This window comes from Arachis stenosperma, chromosome 3 (genome assembly GCF_014773155.1).
Source record: "Arachis stenosperma cultivar V10309 chromosome 3, arast.V10309.gnm1.PFL2, whole genome shotgun sequence".
Classification (NCBI taxonomy): Eukaryota; Viridiplantae; Streptophyta; class Magnoliopsida; order Fabales; family Fabaceae; genus Arachis; species Arachis stenosperma.
The window spans coordinates 35,118,122-35,133,773 of NC_080379.1; the positions used below are offsets into that span (position 1 = coordinate 35,118,122).

General features: G+C 33.8%; 1 protein-coding gene across 1 annotated transcript; it reads left to right on the top strand.

Moving 5' to 3' along the window:
- Positions 1-908: 908 nt before the first annotated feature.
- Positions 909-3,318, top strand: LOC130967821 (uncharacterized). Its single transcript, XM_057892842.1, has 2 exons — positions 909-1,264; positions 2,297-3,318. The coding sequence occupies exon 2, from the start codon at positions 2,299-2,301 to the stop codon at positions 2,998-3,000; it is 702 nt and encodes a 233-aa protein (XP_057748825.1). The 5' UTR covers positions 909-1,264; positions 2,297-2,298; the 3' UTR covers positions 3,001-3,318.
- The last annotated feature ends 12,334 nt before the right edge of the window (positions 3,319-15,652 follow it).

A 15,652-nucleotide genomic window follows, 5' to 3' on the forward strand; every position in this document is an offset into this window, starting at 1 on the left:
TTAATTCTATTAGATAAAGTAAATTAAACAAAAAATTAATTGTAATAATAATAATAATAAAAAATTATAACATACTAAAAAATGAGTACCAAAAATACTAAAAATATATTATATAAAAAGATTATCAAGAACTTTTAGATTGTTTCAATCACTATAAAGTAAATATTTTTTTTTTTATATTTTTAGTATTCTCTTTATAACTGTAATTCTCGTATACTATGTTTTAGTGTAATTTTTTATAATATAGATTATGATTTCATTAAAAAAGATAAATTAAATAAAAAATTAATAATAGATAATAATAAATCGGATTCCAAATTAATAATAATAAGATTATTGAGAGTTCTAAAACAAGAATACGATGTAAAAATACTAAAGTAACATTTAATACTTAGAAAAGTAACATATTGACTAATATTCTTTATATATATATATAATTTATATATTTTTATTTTATTAAAAATATTTTATCTATTTTTTATGTTATTTTTTTAGTAAGTAAATATTAATTTTATTATAAATTAACTAATAAGATGTATTTAAATATCTAAATAAAATAATAAGATAATATAAAAAAAATTTTAAGTTGATGTCTATTTTAGTAATTTTTTAGCTAAAAGTGATTTTGAATGGTACAAGCCAAACAACATTTATTTTACTATAATCCATTTTGATACAAAAATTACCAAACATAAATTACTTTAACACAAACTTACTTTTGATCAAAATCAAGTTTGCAAAATCAATTTTATACAAACTCCCGTTTACAAACTGTAATCCAAACACACACTTAACCAACAAACATAATAAAAGTATCCAATCTTCGTCCCAATATCTCAAAACCATCCCTTCCTAAAAAAATGAGCCGACGGTGGCATTGTTAAATTAATTTCTGAAATATTTATCGTTGAAATATTTTAATAAACCACTAAACGTTGCTCCCCAAAAGATCGGTCTTAGTCCGCCCTGGTAACGAAGCTCCAGTTCTCTAACCATTCCTCCTTCATCTGTGTGTGCGTAATTGTTGTGTCTCCAAATTGGTTTGTACAAACTGCACAGCAATCTTTCGGTTCAAGTTTAAAATAATTTCTCTTCTTCACTCACAACGAAACCGCTTCTCGTCCCCGGTGAGGCTTCTAGGATAGCCTGCGGCAGCACCACCGGGACCCCCGGCGCCACCTTGTCGTTCTCTGCCGGCAGTGACTCCGGTACAGGAAGACCGCCTGCCGTATCGGCACCCCACTCAGTCGTCATCTCATAGCCGGTAACTCCTCTCTTCTCCTCCTTCATTGATATCTCCGTTCTCTGATTTTCTTCTAGAAGTTGTTCTAAGTTTGATTCATTCTAAAGTGTCAATGCAGAAAATAGTCTGACATTCTTGAAATTTGAATTTATTACTTTATTGTATACTTTGTGCCTCTTGTCCTATGGTGCACTCAACGCAAAATTTTGTGTAAATGTCGTTCCAATTCATAAATTAGGGTTTAACGTTTTATTGTGTTTTTCCTTTTCGTTTTACTTTCGTTCGAAAATATGGATTGGTGTGTCTAACAGAATAGAATAAATATACTAGCAGGAGGAAGAAAATACGCAGAAACACCAAAATCAAGATTATAATCCAATTAGTTACAGCATTTGCGACACAATTAGCTTTATCCAACCCTGGCTTCATTTTGTTCTTGATCGCTGTTTGCCATGTCTTAAAATCATTGCCCTTTTTTGTTGCTTCTAAGAAGTAAAATTGTCATTTTGTCTTACTGCTAATGATGAAATTTTTCTGTAGCTATCTGTTGGTAACATAATTTACTGTTTTTCTTTTGAAGCTCTAGATTTAAATAACACATTTTTTCTGCTACTTTCATCTTGTGATAAATTTTATTTCCCTTTTTGAATTTTATTGTCATATAGGTATAGCCTTATTTTCTTTGCTTATAAAATGTCAATTCAATTCTTGTAAAACCAAAACTTGCATACCAGGATGGACGGCGTTGTTATCCACAAACTGATTTTTCACAAACTCTATGTAAGTTGATATATGGTGATGTTTGTTGTTTGGACTTACCTGCCAAATTACTATCAGAAGTGAAACATGAAACCAGAACTACTCTAATCTTTCTTGCTATTGGGATAAGATGTTATGTTTAACATAATACTGTAAGTAGTTATTATAATGTTATTTAGATTGAGATTGCCATATTTATGAATCATGTTTTCACATTCAGTTGCCATGGCTTTCATGTATTCACAATAAAGTGCTTTCTTCCTTTTGCTTACATTTGTCTGCATGAACTTGTAGTTATGGATGTTGAAGATGCACAGAGTGAGGTATCAATTTCTTCTGGTGTTTTCAATTCTGCATATTCACAACAGAATGAAGTTGTTTCTCCAGAAGATCTTGCTTGGATTGATTCCTGCCTAACTGAAGATCTTAATTTTCCCGAAAGTAGTTGGATCCATGTGAAAAATGCTTTATTAGAAATGATCAGTTCCCAACCTCAATCTTTTTACACTGGTATAGAAGACACTGAAATTCCCCCCTCTGCTGTTGAAATCAATCAGAAATCTTCAACTTATCATGTGAAGCATTCATTGGAGCCTTCTTCGACTTCTGATGTTAACCCACTTACTCTAGCTGCAGAAAGTAGTGCCAATGAGAATCTAGATAGTGAAGAGAGAGTGACTTCGCAATCTTTAAGTCTTTACGGAAATCCCTTTCGGCCAACTTATAATGAAGACTCAAAGGAGAATGAAACCTTTGATTTCAGAATTAATCTGGATTCTTCTGCTTATGATGTGGAGGACATGTCTGAGAATATTTTCAAGATATGGGATTTGGATGTCCAATCCGAAGAAGGTGAACTTGTTAAACAGTTGGAAAAAGCCCTTTCAGAGAGTCCCTTGCAAATGGTTCCATCATCTTCCGAAAATTCAGGGAAGTGGAAGGATTTCTCACTTGACGATCTTATTGGTGGTATGACTGATTTGTCTATAGATAATTAAGTATGATGTTAGATGATTTATGTTCGTGACAATTCTTCTGTGAAGTTATATTTATCCTACTCTTAATTACCAAAGTTAAAAGTTTAAAACGTCTCTTGCTTCTAATGTTGTTATTGTTGGTAACCGTGATCATGCCTTGAATTTTTCTTGAATCTAATGAAAACTTCATCTGATTGCAGTAGTATATAATGGAACCATTGAACTGTGAAGGCATAGTATGGTTGTTTTCGGAATTTTCAATTTGTTTGTGATATCACGACATGAAGTTGGACAACTTGAGCTTATTATTCATTCTTGACAAAAGCACACTGATTGAAAAACGTTAACTCGAGAGTAGTTAAAATGTTTAGGCTAATTTAAGTATTTAACTTGAGAGTTATTAAATGCTTAGTGCATAAGTTAGTATACTATAATCAAAGAATACGGGTATAAGTTAAGCAAGATTTAAACATTCCCAAACTAATTTTGCATGGTTAGACAAAGTGTTGAATACAAAACGACATATATTATTGGACCATAAGTGTATAATGGAGCTGTATTTGAATAAAAGGTACTAAGTTAATGTTAAAATTGATTCAATTATGTTATGATTTGAATTTTGATGTTTGTAATGAATTAGTTTCTTTTTCCCTTTTTCTTTCTTAATGTGGTTGTACTTTGTAGTTATAGACTTGAAATCAATTGCATAGCTTGGAATGAGTATAAAAATAAGTAAATACGTTTACAACTGATAACTACGATCTAGAAGCACAATAATTAAATAGAGAAACTGGTACAGAGAATGCGCAAGAGTAAAAAAGTCTATTTTACCCGTACAAATCACTTCCTAACCAATTTTGGATGCTTAATTTCAGTTTGTCAAACTTTTACTACAAAGGGTACATAATGTTCCAAAAATCCAAAGAAAGGATTTACTCAATCTCAGAATTTTGGGCGTGCTAGCTAATACACGTACAGTGACTTGTTGCACAAGTAATCTCACCGGCACGTCTGAATTCTGAATACCTTAATTAAGCACTTGAATCTCATCTGATCTCATCCTAGTTAGCTAATGAGCAGTAAATTTCAAGCTAATTCAAACCCTAACTTGGTTTTGAACCTCAATCCCTCAATTTACCAAAGATAAGCTTAAATAGCATCAAGCTCCACCAAAATCAGCAACAACAATATCCGATTCTTTATATATCATTAAGGATTAGCCACATGCAATATGTTCATATTATGACCCAAAGGTTTTAAGCCATGTCCCAAAAAAGATTGACCTCCTTGTTGGACCTACCAATATCAACCCAAAACCAAAGAAGATTGATCCAAGAAAACCACGAGTTAGTCTATCCGACCTACTCGGGGCATGGGTACCAAGCCCTGAACCTGACCTGACTTGTAGGAGCAAGTCATATCTCCCTTTCCACTACTTCGGCTATTATCTACATGGGAATATCTATGCAACGTGGTTTAACATCCCATGTAGTAAGGGAATAAACCACTAATTAACTCCAAAATTGATCTCTATAAATAATAACCAAGTCATCACATCCTTTATAAATACCCATCAAATTTAAGTATTTCTCAACTCATTCTAAACACAACCTATTTAAACCTTGCTGACTTTGACATTGGAGTCTTTTATAAGTATCTCCACCTATTGTGTTAGAGTTGACATAAAATCATCCCAAACAAATTCACCACCATCTCTAACCTCTTTCACAAAGATTAATTACTTACAATCCATTTCAGGTACGTCTTAGAACATTGGTGTCATTGCCAAGGACTTGGAGCTTAACCCTTAATAATGGTGGATGATAAACATCAAGATGGATGCACCGCGTCCGACTCTAGATAAAGAAGTGACCACTGCAATGACGATTAGGCGCAATCTGTTCCCCATAATTCCTCAAGAAATAAAAGGAATGAGGTGGATACAGAGTGAATTCCCAAGTGCACATCCCAGAAGGAGTAGGGAATCAAAATTCTACCGAGAGCTATGTAGAAGAGACATAGAGGACAAAATAAGAAGATTAAAAGTCGAGCTGAAAGGAAGAGGAGCTCGGGATGATGGACACATGACCTACTTTGGATGTGATGACCTATTTTTCGTGGAGATCATGTGTGCAAAGGTCCTCATGAACTTCAATAGACTGGACATGGATCTCTATAACGCATTGACAGACCCACGGAATCATTTTAGTAATTTTAGAAGTTATATGTACTTGGTCGAGGCTTTTGACGCGACTCAATGCAAGGCCTTCCCTAGAACCCTAACTAGGGCAATGGCAAGGTGGTTTGACAACCTTCTCCCAAGGTCGATAACTTGTTTCGATGACTTAGCTAAATCTTTTTACTCGCTTTTCAATCCAAAAAGACGAGACAAAGCATGCCCCGAATTTACTTTAGGTAAAGCAAGAAACATGAGAATATTTGAGGGCATACATGAAAAGATTTAACAAAGCACGCCTAGAAATTTAGAGTCTGCTAATGGATGCAGGCATCATGTGGTTAGTCAATGACTTTAGAAATGACCTATTCTCATAGTCAATCTCAAAGAGGAACCCAACTTCTTTAGCTGAGATATAGGAAAAAAGTTAAGAAGTATATCAATATAGAAAAGATTGCTTAAAACAGGAGGCCCAAACAAGGTCGGGAGAATATTATCAATTCAGAGACAAAGATAAAGACCAAAACAAAAAGGACAAAATTTCGATCAACCTCAAAGGTATCACTCTCACACACCACTACGTGTATCCCTGGTAGATGTCTACAGAAAAATATACAACATCGAAAAGATACCACCGCCTTGGTCAATTAGAAATAAGAAGGGAGGAAGTCAGATAGAGTATTACAAATACTATTGGATTTATGACTATTCTACCAATGAGTGCTATGATATGAAGAATGTGATTAAAAATTGGCTAGAGAAGGCAAGTTAGAAAAGTACCTTGCTATAAAATTGTCAAACATTAAGAGGAAAGGAGAGCCTGAGGCAAAGAAAGATCGACTGATCACATAAGGACCCTAGAATGACATGTTCGCATCATTGCAGGAAGATTTATTGGAGGTGGCACAACTAAGTTGTCTAAAAATATTTTTCAAAGAAGTATACCAAATTGGGAAAACTAGTACAAAACAAAATCTCTCCATTATAACTTTCACCTGAAAAGATGTCAAAGGAGTACCTTGTAGTGATGACAATAGTCCTGGCCAACGTCAACCTCCACAAGACATTAGTTGAACAAGGGTGATTTGTAGACATCCTCTTCAAACCTACCTTTGACAAGTTTAGGTTAGAAGAAAAAGACTTAAAAGCGTACCCAGACATCCTATTTAGACTAGGAAAAACTCCTATTGAACCTCTTAGGTACATAATCCTTTGTACCACCTTCAAAAAAAGTCCCAAATCTTACACAATCAACGTTGACCACATCATGGTAGAAACACTATCTCCCTACATTGCATTAATAGGTCGAACAACATTGAATCAAGTAGCTGCAGTGGTATCTGATGAAGAAGAAATTGTCGTTAGTTATAGAATTTCACAAATAAAATCTTGTTGCAAGTATAGTTCTAAACCAACAAACAATTCTCGCAATAAAAAATTTGGTTGTCACAAGTAACAAATCCCAAATGAAAATTTACCGAAGTATTCAAACCTCAGGTCGTCTCACAAGGAATTGCAATGAAGTGCTCAATTATTGACTATGAAGATCAAAGGGGGTTTGATTTATAATTGGCAAGGAAATATAAAAGCAAGAAAGTAAACAACAAGAACTAATAAAATAAAGGACGGAACTATTGGCTAGACATAGGTAATTGAGATCACCATCATTGTCTACGAACTATATATTGACAATTATGAGGAACCAAACTCATTTAATCTACCTCCAAAAGCTTTAAGTACATAATATCTACTCCTAAGCTTGAGGTACGACAAATGGCTTGATCAACATCAATCCATAAGTCCTACCCTAGCTACTAATTGACTTAGTAGTAGGCTAGTGTCAATAGTTATCAAATTGACCACATAGAGTTCTCAAATCGCCAATTCAATGAGACCCAATGACTCAAGGTCACTCAATTTCCTTAGCCTAGGCCAAGAGTAAAGGAAGCTACTCAAAAACTAGAAAAAATATTTCATCAAACACCTAGAGTGCAATAGAAGTAAACATCACAAAATGCAAGAATTAACAAGATTCATAACCATCATGAGAAAGAAATCAGCAATAGCAATGAAGATAAACATAAAAAAAGACATAGAAATATAAAATTGCATTAGAAGAAATCAAGACCAACAATGGTTCATCAACATAAAAGAGAGCAAAATGAGAAATTAACAAGTAAAACTAGAAGATCAAAGATGTAATAACAAGAAATTAAAAGGGAAAGCTAAATTAAAACAAGACTCAAAAGTTGGATCCAAGAGAATTTGACCTAAACTACCCTAAATTCTAGAGAGAAAGGATAGCTTCTCTCTCTAGAATTCTACCTACAACATGATGCAAAACTAAATTATGGCTACTTGGTTCATTCCCCTTCAATCCTTGGGTTTAATTGCATCAGAAATGAGTTGGATTGGGCCCAAAATGCTTCAAAAATCACTGGCCACAAGTTGTCTTTAATGAGTCATGCTGATCCACCCACACGTGCGCATGGAGGACGCATACGCCTCTCTGAACGCCAGGAAACTATGATAAATTTTATAACATTTTGAATCCCCGGATGTTAGCTTTCCAACACAACTGAAATTGCCTCATTTGGACCTCTGTAGCTCAAGTTATGATCGATTGAGTAGGAAGATGTCAGGCTTGACAGCTTTGCGATTCCTTCATTTCTTCATGAGTTCTCCCACTTTGCATGCTTTTCTTCATTCCTTCAACCCAATCTTTGCCTTCTAATCCTGAAATCACTTAACAAATATATCAAGGCATCAAATGGAATTAAAGTGAATTAAATTTAGCTATTTTAAAGCCTAAAAAGTATGTTTTCATACTTAAGCACAAATTAAGGGAGAATCACAAAACCATGCTATTTCATTGAATAAATGTGGGGAAAGTTGATAAAATCTCCTAAATTACGCACAAGATAAACCACAAAATTGGGGTTTATCAAACCTCCCCACACTTAAACTAACCATGTCCTTATGCTAAGAATAAAGAAGGACAAGAAAAGGGGTATGAACATTTATTCAATGCAATGAAACTATATGCACCTATCTATATGAATGCAACTAAATGCAAAGTGATTCTACCTACTTGGTTAAAAATGAATCAATCTCCAAGAACATATATAAGCAAGAAGGGCAAAGATAGTATGATGATTCATGAATCCCACCAATTCAAATATCAAAATGAAGTTCAAATAGACTTGTAAGAAGAAAGCTCATGAAAGCCGAGAACAAGGAATTGAGCATCGAACCTTCACCGGAAGTGTATCCGCTCTAGTCGCTCTAGCGTATAGGGTCGATCACTCAATTCTCTTCTAATCATGCTTTCCATGATTTGTTTTTCATCTAACAATCAACAATTATTCAATGCATGCATACATTTATCATGAGGACTTATTCATAGGTTGTAATGGGGTTAGGGTAAAAGTAAGAATGTATATGGTCAAGTGAGCTTGAAATTTGAATCTTTGATTAACCTAAGATCTCACCAAACACATATAACAACCTATATAATTCTAATACAATTCCTAGGTACCCATGATTCCCACTTTTTCACATACTCATGCATTCCCTTTAATTCACATTCCATATGCATTGTTATTGTTACTTTACTTTGGGGCATTTTTGTCCCCTTTTTATTACATTTTTTTATATATAGTTTTGTTTCTTTTATTTTTCTATTTTTTTCTACATTTTTTTTCACATTTTTTTTTTTCACAACGAAGTACATACAAGCGTATCAATGCATATGGTTTACACATTTAATGCATGAATATGTACCCAATTTCCAAAATCTTCAACAAAATAAAAAATTACACTTTTACCTCAACCAATGTCCCAAGTTTCCCATATTCAAATGATAAACACTCTCATTAGTCTAAGATAATCAAAGATCCAAATTAAAGATATTTATTATTTTTCACTTAGGGGTAGTGATGTGCTATAATTAAGAACAAAAGGGATTCAATAGGCTCAAAATTGGCTAACAATGGTTGATGAAATATAGGTTATTTGGGTAAGTGAGCTAAATAAAATGATAGCCTCAATCATATAAATGAATGTATTCATGGAATAATAGACATATGGAATGAAACAAATCAAAGATTACAATTACAGAAGGAGAATAATGCACACAAGAATGGAAATAAGTGGTTATAAGATGTAATCACACAATTAGGCTCAAAACTTACAAGCTTGTGTTCTTAGCTCGAAAACCATATTCCAGAATAAATTCTTCAAGCAAGTCCAACAAAAAAAATTTCAAATTGGTAGGGTGCCCTATAGATAGTTTCTTGGAAAAGAAGTCATCACCCTAACCAAGTAGTCCTAACATAAAAAGAAGTGGTAAAATATGTACAAATTCTAACTAACATGTAACCTATCATGCAATGCAACAACTAACTAACAAAGAAAATTAAGAATTGGTGTTGAAAGAAAGAAATTGTTACCCATGGAAATCAGTCGGATGACCTCTCCACACTTAAAAATTTGCACCGTCCTCGGTGCGTGAAAAGAAGAGAAATGTGGACGGGTTGCTACAACTGTTGAGCTTCCACAAAGGATTGTGTGTATGAACTTATTTGTTGCCCCATTTAGAAGCCTTTCCATTCCTTTCCTTCTTGGTGGCCAACCTAAAAGGAAAGAAAAAGACAGAAAATTAAGCCTACAACAAAGATATCAAAGCAATAAAACATAGGCGGGAGCAATGCCAAATAAGAGTAAGATTCTCACTACATGTTAGCTACGCATGTCGGTGAGAAAACAATATGAGCAAAGGCATATTAACTAGTACTTGATGCAAGAACAAAGTTAAAGCATGAAGAACACTTAGGAGCATCAAGTTTAAATAGGAACTGACACAAACAAGATTAGTCGTAAGCATGAGAGCATTTGATCCTATCCTAACTCAATGATAATGAAACGTAAAAATAAAGAATAATGAGTTAGGAAGGACTAAAGCACTAAAACAAAGAAGAAATTATCATTGGTTATAGAATTTCACAAATAAAACCTCGTTGCAAGTATAGTTCTAAACCAACAAATAATCCTCCCAATAAAAAATTTGGTTGTCACAAGTAACAAACCCCAAATGAAAATTTACCAAAGTATTCAAACCTCGGGACCTCTTACAAGGAATTGCAATGAAATGCTCAATTGTTGGCTATGAAGATCAAAGGGGGTTTAATTTATAATTGGCAAGGAAATATAAAAGCAAGAAAGTAAACAATAAGAACTAATAAAATAAAGGACGGAACTCTTGGCTAGACATATGTAATTGAAATCACCATCCTTGTCTACGAACTATATATTGACAATTATGAGGAACCAAACTCATTCAGTCTACCTCCAAAAGCTTTAAGTACGTAATATCTACTCCTAAGCTTGAGGTACGTTAAATGGCTTGATCAACATCAATCTATAAGTCCTAACCTAGCTACTAATTGACTTAGTAGTAGGCTAGTGTTAATGGTTATCAAATTGACCACATAGGATTCTCAAATCACCAATTCAATGAGACCTAATAACTCAAGGTCACTCAATTCCCTTAGCCTAGGCCAAGAGTAAAGGAAACTACTAAAAAACTAGAGAAAATATTTCATCAAACACCTAGAGTGCAATAGAAGTAAACATCACAAAATTCAAGAATTAACAAGATCCATAACCATCATGAGCAAGAAATCAACAATAGCAATGAAGATAAATATAAAAGAAGACATGGATACATAAAATTGCATTAGAAGAAATCAAGATCCAACAATGGTTCATCAACATAAAAGAGAGCAAAATGAGAAATTAACAAGTAAAACTAGAAGATCAAAGATGTAATAATAATAAATTAAAAGGGAAAGCAAAATTAAAACAAGACTCAAAAGTTGGATTCAAGAAAATTTGACCTAAACTACCCTAAATTCTAGAGAGAAGGGATAGCTTTTCTCTCTAGAATTCTACCTACAAAATGATGCAAAACTAAACTATGGCTACTTGGTTCATTCCCCTTCAATCCTTGGGTTCAATAGCATCAGGAATGAGTTGGATTGGGCCCAAAATGCTTCAGAAATCGCTGGCCACGAGTTGTCTTTAATGAGTCACGCTGATCCACCCACGCGTGCGCGTGGAGGACGCGTACGCCTCTCTGAATGCCAGGGAACTATGGCAAATTTTATATCATTTTGAAGCCCCAGATGTTAGCTTTCCAACACAACTGAAATAGCCTCATTTAGACCCTTGTAGCCCAAGTTATGATCGATTGAGTAGGAAGAGGCCAGACTTGACAACTTTGCGATTCCTTCATTTCTTCATGAGTTCTCCCACTTTGCATGCTTTTTTTCATTCATTTAACCCAATCTTTGCCTTCTAATTCTGAAATCACTTAACAAATATATCAAGGCATCGAATGGAATTAAGGTGAATTAAATTTAGTTATTTTAAAGTCTAAAAAGCATATTTTCACACTTAAGCACAAATTAAGGGAGAATCACAAAACCATGCTATTTCATTGAATAAATGTGAAAAAAGTTGATAAAATTTCCTAAATTACGCACATGATAAATCACAAAATTGGGGTTTATCAGTATCCACTCTCCACCTATGCATGAAGTTTCTGATGAAGGTAGGATAGCCACCATTTATGGATACTAGAAGCTGGGATGTAAATGCTATAATGAAAGTTTTAACTTAAAAAGCAGTCCTGCAAGTAAAAAAGTCAACACCATAGAACTTTAAAGTCTCTGAGTTAAGGAAGAGTAGGAGCCACAACCAGAAGGAAAATTGAAAGAAGTTCAGATAGGCAATGGAGTTGGAAAAATAACCAACATTAGAGAAAAAATTGAGGAAAAATTGAATAAGGATCTCATCAGCCTACTAAAAAAGGACACCTGCCTTTTTTTCCTAGAAGACATTCAATATGCAAGGTATTTAGCCCAACCTCATGAGCCATAAATTAGATGTGTATTCAAGATCTTGACTAATACAACAAATATGACAAAAGTTCAATCTAGAAAGAGCCCAAGTCATGTAAGAGTGAGTCCAAAAATTATTAGAGGATGGGTTCATCAAGGAAGTCAAGTACCTATTATGGTTGGCCAACATGGTACTAGTAAAGAAGGAGAATGGTAAGTGGAGGATGTGTATCGACTATACTAACTTCAATAAAACTTTTCATAAAGATCCCTACCCGTTACCAAACATTAATGCCTTGGTGGATTTAGTGCCAGGATACTAATTTCTATCTTTTATAGATGCTTACCCGAGATACAATCAAATTTTAATGTATGATTTTGAGCAAGATAAGACTTCGTTCATCACCCCAAGTGAAAACTATTATTACATATTATACCCTTTGGATTAAAGAATGTGGTAGCCACCTACCAATAACTAATGCCTCATCTCAGAAATCTCAAGAAACTTTCTGTAGATGACATGTCAGTAAAAAAGAAGGGATGAATGACCTCTAATGTCCAACCTTAATGAAGGTTTTCAAACCATATAATAGCATGGGATGAGACTCAACCCAGCCAAATGCACCTTCATAGTGAAAGTTGAAAAATTTCTCAAATTCATGCTAACCCACGAGGAATCGAGGCTAATCCCAACAAGTGTCATGCAATCAAAACGCGAAGAGTGTGACCTACTTGAAGGAGGTCCAACGATTAAATATAAGATTGACAATACTTTCATTCTTTTTTGTTGGATCAATACTGAAGTTGTTACCCCTATTTTCAATTCTTAGAAAGGAACATGACTTTGCATGGACGGAAGAATGTTAACGAGTTTTCCAGTAGTTTAAGAAATTTCTCTCTCAAACACCTATCCTTACCCGACTTGAGGTCGATGAGGAACTCGTCCTATACCTAGACATAGTAGAAAAGGTTGTAGCATCAGTCTTAATTTGTGAAGATGAAACATGTTAGCAACTAGTGTATTTCACAAGCAAAACACTTTATGGAGCTGAGTTAAACTATTAAAGAATTGAGAAGTTTGATTAATGCACTAGTTTTAGCTTCTAAAAAGCTGCAACTTACGTCCAAGCTCACACAATAAAGTTCAGAACTAACTAACCCATGAAAAATACCATGTAGAAGACAGATGTAGCATGAAGCATTCTACAATGGGTTGTAGTACTTTTTGAGTTTAACTTAAAGTATGATTCAGGGACTACAATCAAATCCCAATAACTGACCAACTTTTTAGCAGAGTACAGAAGAGACCACGGTAGTGAAAGTCTAACCACTTAGAGCATTTGCGTCAAAGAATCATCTAACAATGTCGACAATAATATAGGGATAATATTGTAGAATGAGGAGAAAATTGGTTGGAACTGTCATTCAAGTCAACTTCAAAGTCTTGAATAACCAAGAAGAGTACGAGGCCATGCTCATCGGACTCTGGCTTGCAGGAGAAACAGGAACTTTGAAAGTAATAGCTTTTAGTAACTCGCAGGTAGTGACTTCACAAATAAATAGTGATTACTAGGCCAAGGATCCCAAAATATAGCACTACCTAGAGAAGACTCTAGCTATGTTTGCCAAATTTCAAGAAGTCTTTGACATATGACCTGGGAAGAGAACAATCAAGTTAATACACTGTCAAAACTTGCAAGCATCAAAGTAGGTGACAACAATAAAAATCTAATTCAAGAGACTTTATAGGCTCCCTCAGTAATAAAGGAATCTAACAACTAGGAAGTGCTTCCTGCATCCAGGATAAACCCTGGATGAATGAATCCCTACATTGAATATCTCAAATTTGACATACTTTCCAAAGAGGAGAAAGAGGCAAGAAGATTAATAAAGGAGTTCCGACACTATACTTTAATTCGAGGCATTCTGCACAAAAGAGGGATATCAACTCCTCTACTCAAATGTGTCCCAACTTCCAAGATAGATAAGATACTAGATAAAATTCAAAATGGTACCTGAGGAAGTCATCTAGGAGCAAGGTCACTTGCGGAGAAGGTGCTTCGAGTTGGTTTTTGTTAGCCGACCTTACAAAAAGCAAAAATATGCCACCAACTTTGTCAGGAGATGTCCGCCTTACCAGATGCACGCAAATTTTCACGTCGCACCACCCAAGGAGCTCATTATTGTCATCTCGCCTCAGCCCTTTGAAAAGAGAGGTTGATCCTACTCAGACCATTTTCATAAGCATAAAATGAGGGAGAGGGAAAGAGGCAGTGCTGCTGCGTGAATTAGAGTTAGGGGAATAGGGAATGGGGAATAAGGGTTTTGTTATTTTTGGCTAAAGAGCATAACTTAAATTTACCATTACTGCATCCTCACTCTCAGTCACAAAAGTATTTTGAAGAAAAATGGTAGAAAATTTAAATTTTTTAGTAAAAATTTTATGGCCACACTTTTTAAGAGTACTGAAAGAGTTAAAAGAAATGGGCACGCTTTAAAAATGTAACGATAACAAAAATATTTTGTTATACTTTAAAAATGTACATGTTTTTATCTATGACCACGCTTTTAAAGCGTGACAAGAAAAAATGTACCCAAATCTTTAATCAATCTTCACCTTCATAAAAGTGTGGCCATTGACCTATTTCGACCACGTTTTTAAAACGTGGCAAGAAAAAATGTGGTAACGGAAATTTTTTTCTTGTAGTGAGTTTACTTAAAAATTATAACATTAGATGCTTATCTCATTAATGACTTGAAAGTATTAAGCCATTGGTATTTAAAATTAAATAGACCAAATAGATAACATGAAAATATAAAGATGCTTTATTATAAAGGGGTTCACTTAAAAGTAAGGCATTAGATAGAAGGAGACTTTCCTTTTAGTTTTATAGAAAAGACTCATTTAGGATCATAATAATACTGATGATATATTTTGATCTTGAGTTACTGTAGATGAATATGAGGAATTATTTCTTAGTAATAATGTTGATGAGATTGGTATGCAAAAAATTGTGTCACATGATTCAAATAAGAATTATATCTATAGACTCAAGAAAATTTTTTGTCATTAGTACTTTATATTTCGTCAAATTATTATCTTATATGATTTTGGATAAATGTAATTGGAGATTGTGTACTATTTCAATAGGAATAAGTATATTTTCACTAATGTTGTGTGTCAGTGACATGCAAAATTACAAATAAATTTATATGTCTTTAATTTTAAAGGAGACAAGTATAATCTCATTAGATGACTCAAAAAAATTATAAATTTCAAAATACATAAGCTTTTCTTTGCTTCAGTAGTAATTTGATGGATATCAAATTTGTACACTTCCTACTATTGTGTATATTTTGGAATATTTGAACAAGTTAAGAATGGATTATTAAATAGTATTCAAACAAATTTTGTTAGAATAAAACATTATATATTCACATATATGAAGTCAAAAATAAAATTAAAGATCATTTGGTATTTAGGTTGCGATGACTTTGTTGGATGTCAAGGCAATTTAAATCCATTTCATGTATATTCATGAGCTAATTTAAAGAGCTCTCTTAAATAGATGTTAAGAAGACACTTATTATTCCT

What these genes read in the sequence shown, in the direction of transcription:
- LOC130967821 (XM_057892842.1), top strand. Translation starts at nt 2,299, where the DNA reads ATGGATGTTGAAGATGCACAGAGTGAGGTATCAATTTCTTCTGGTGTT.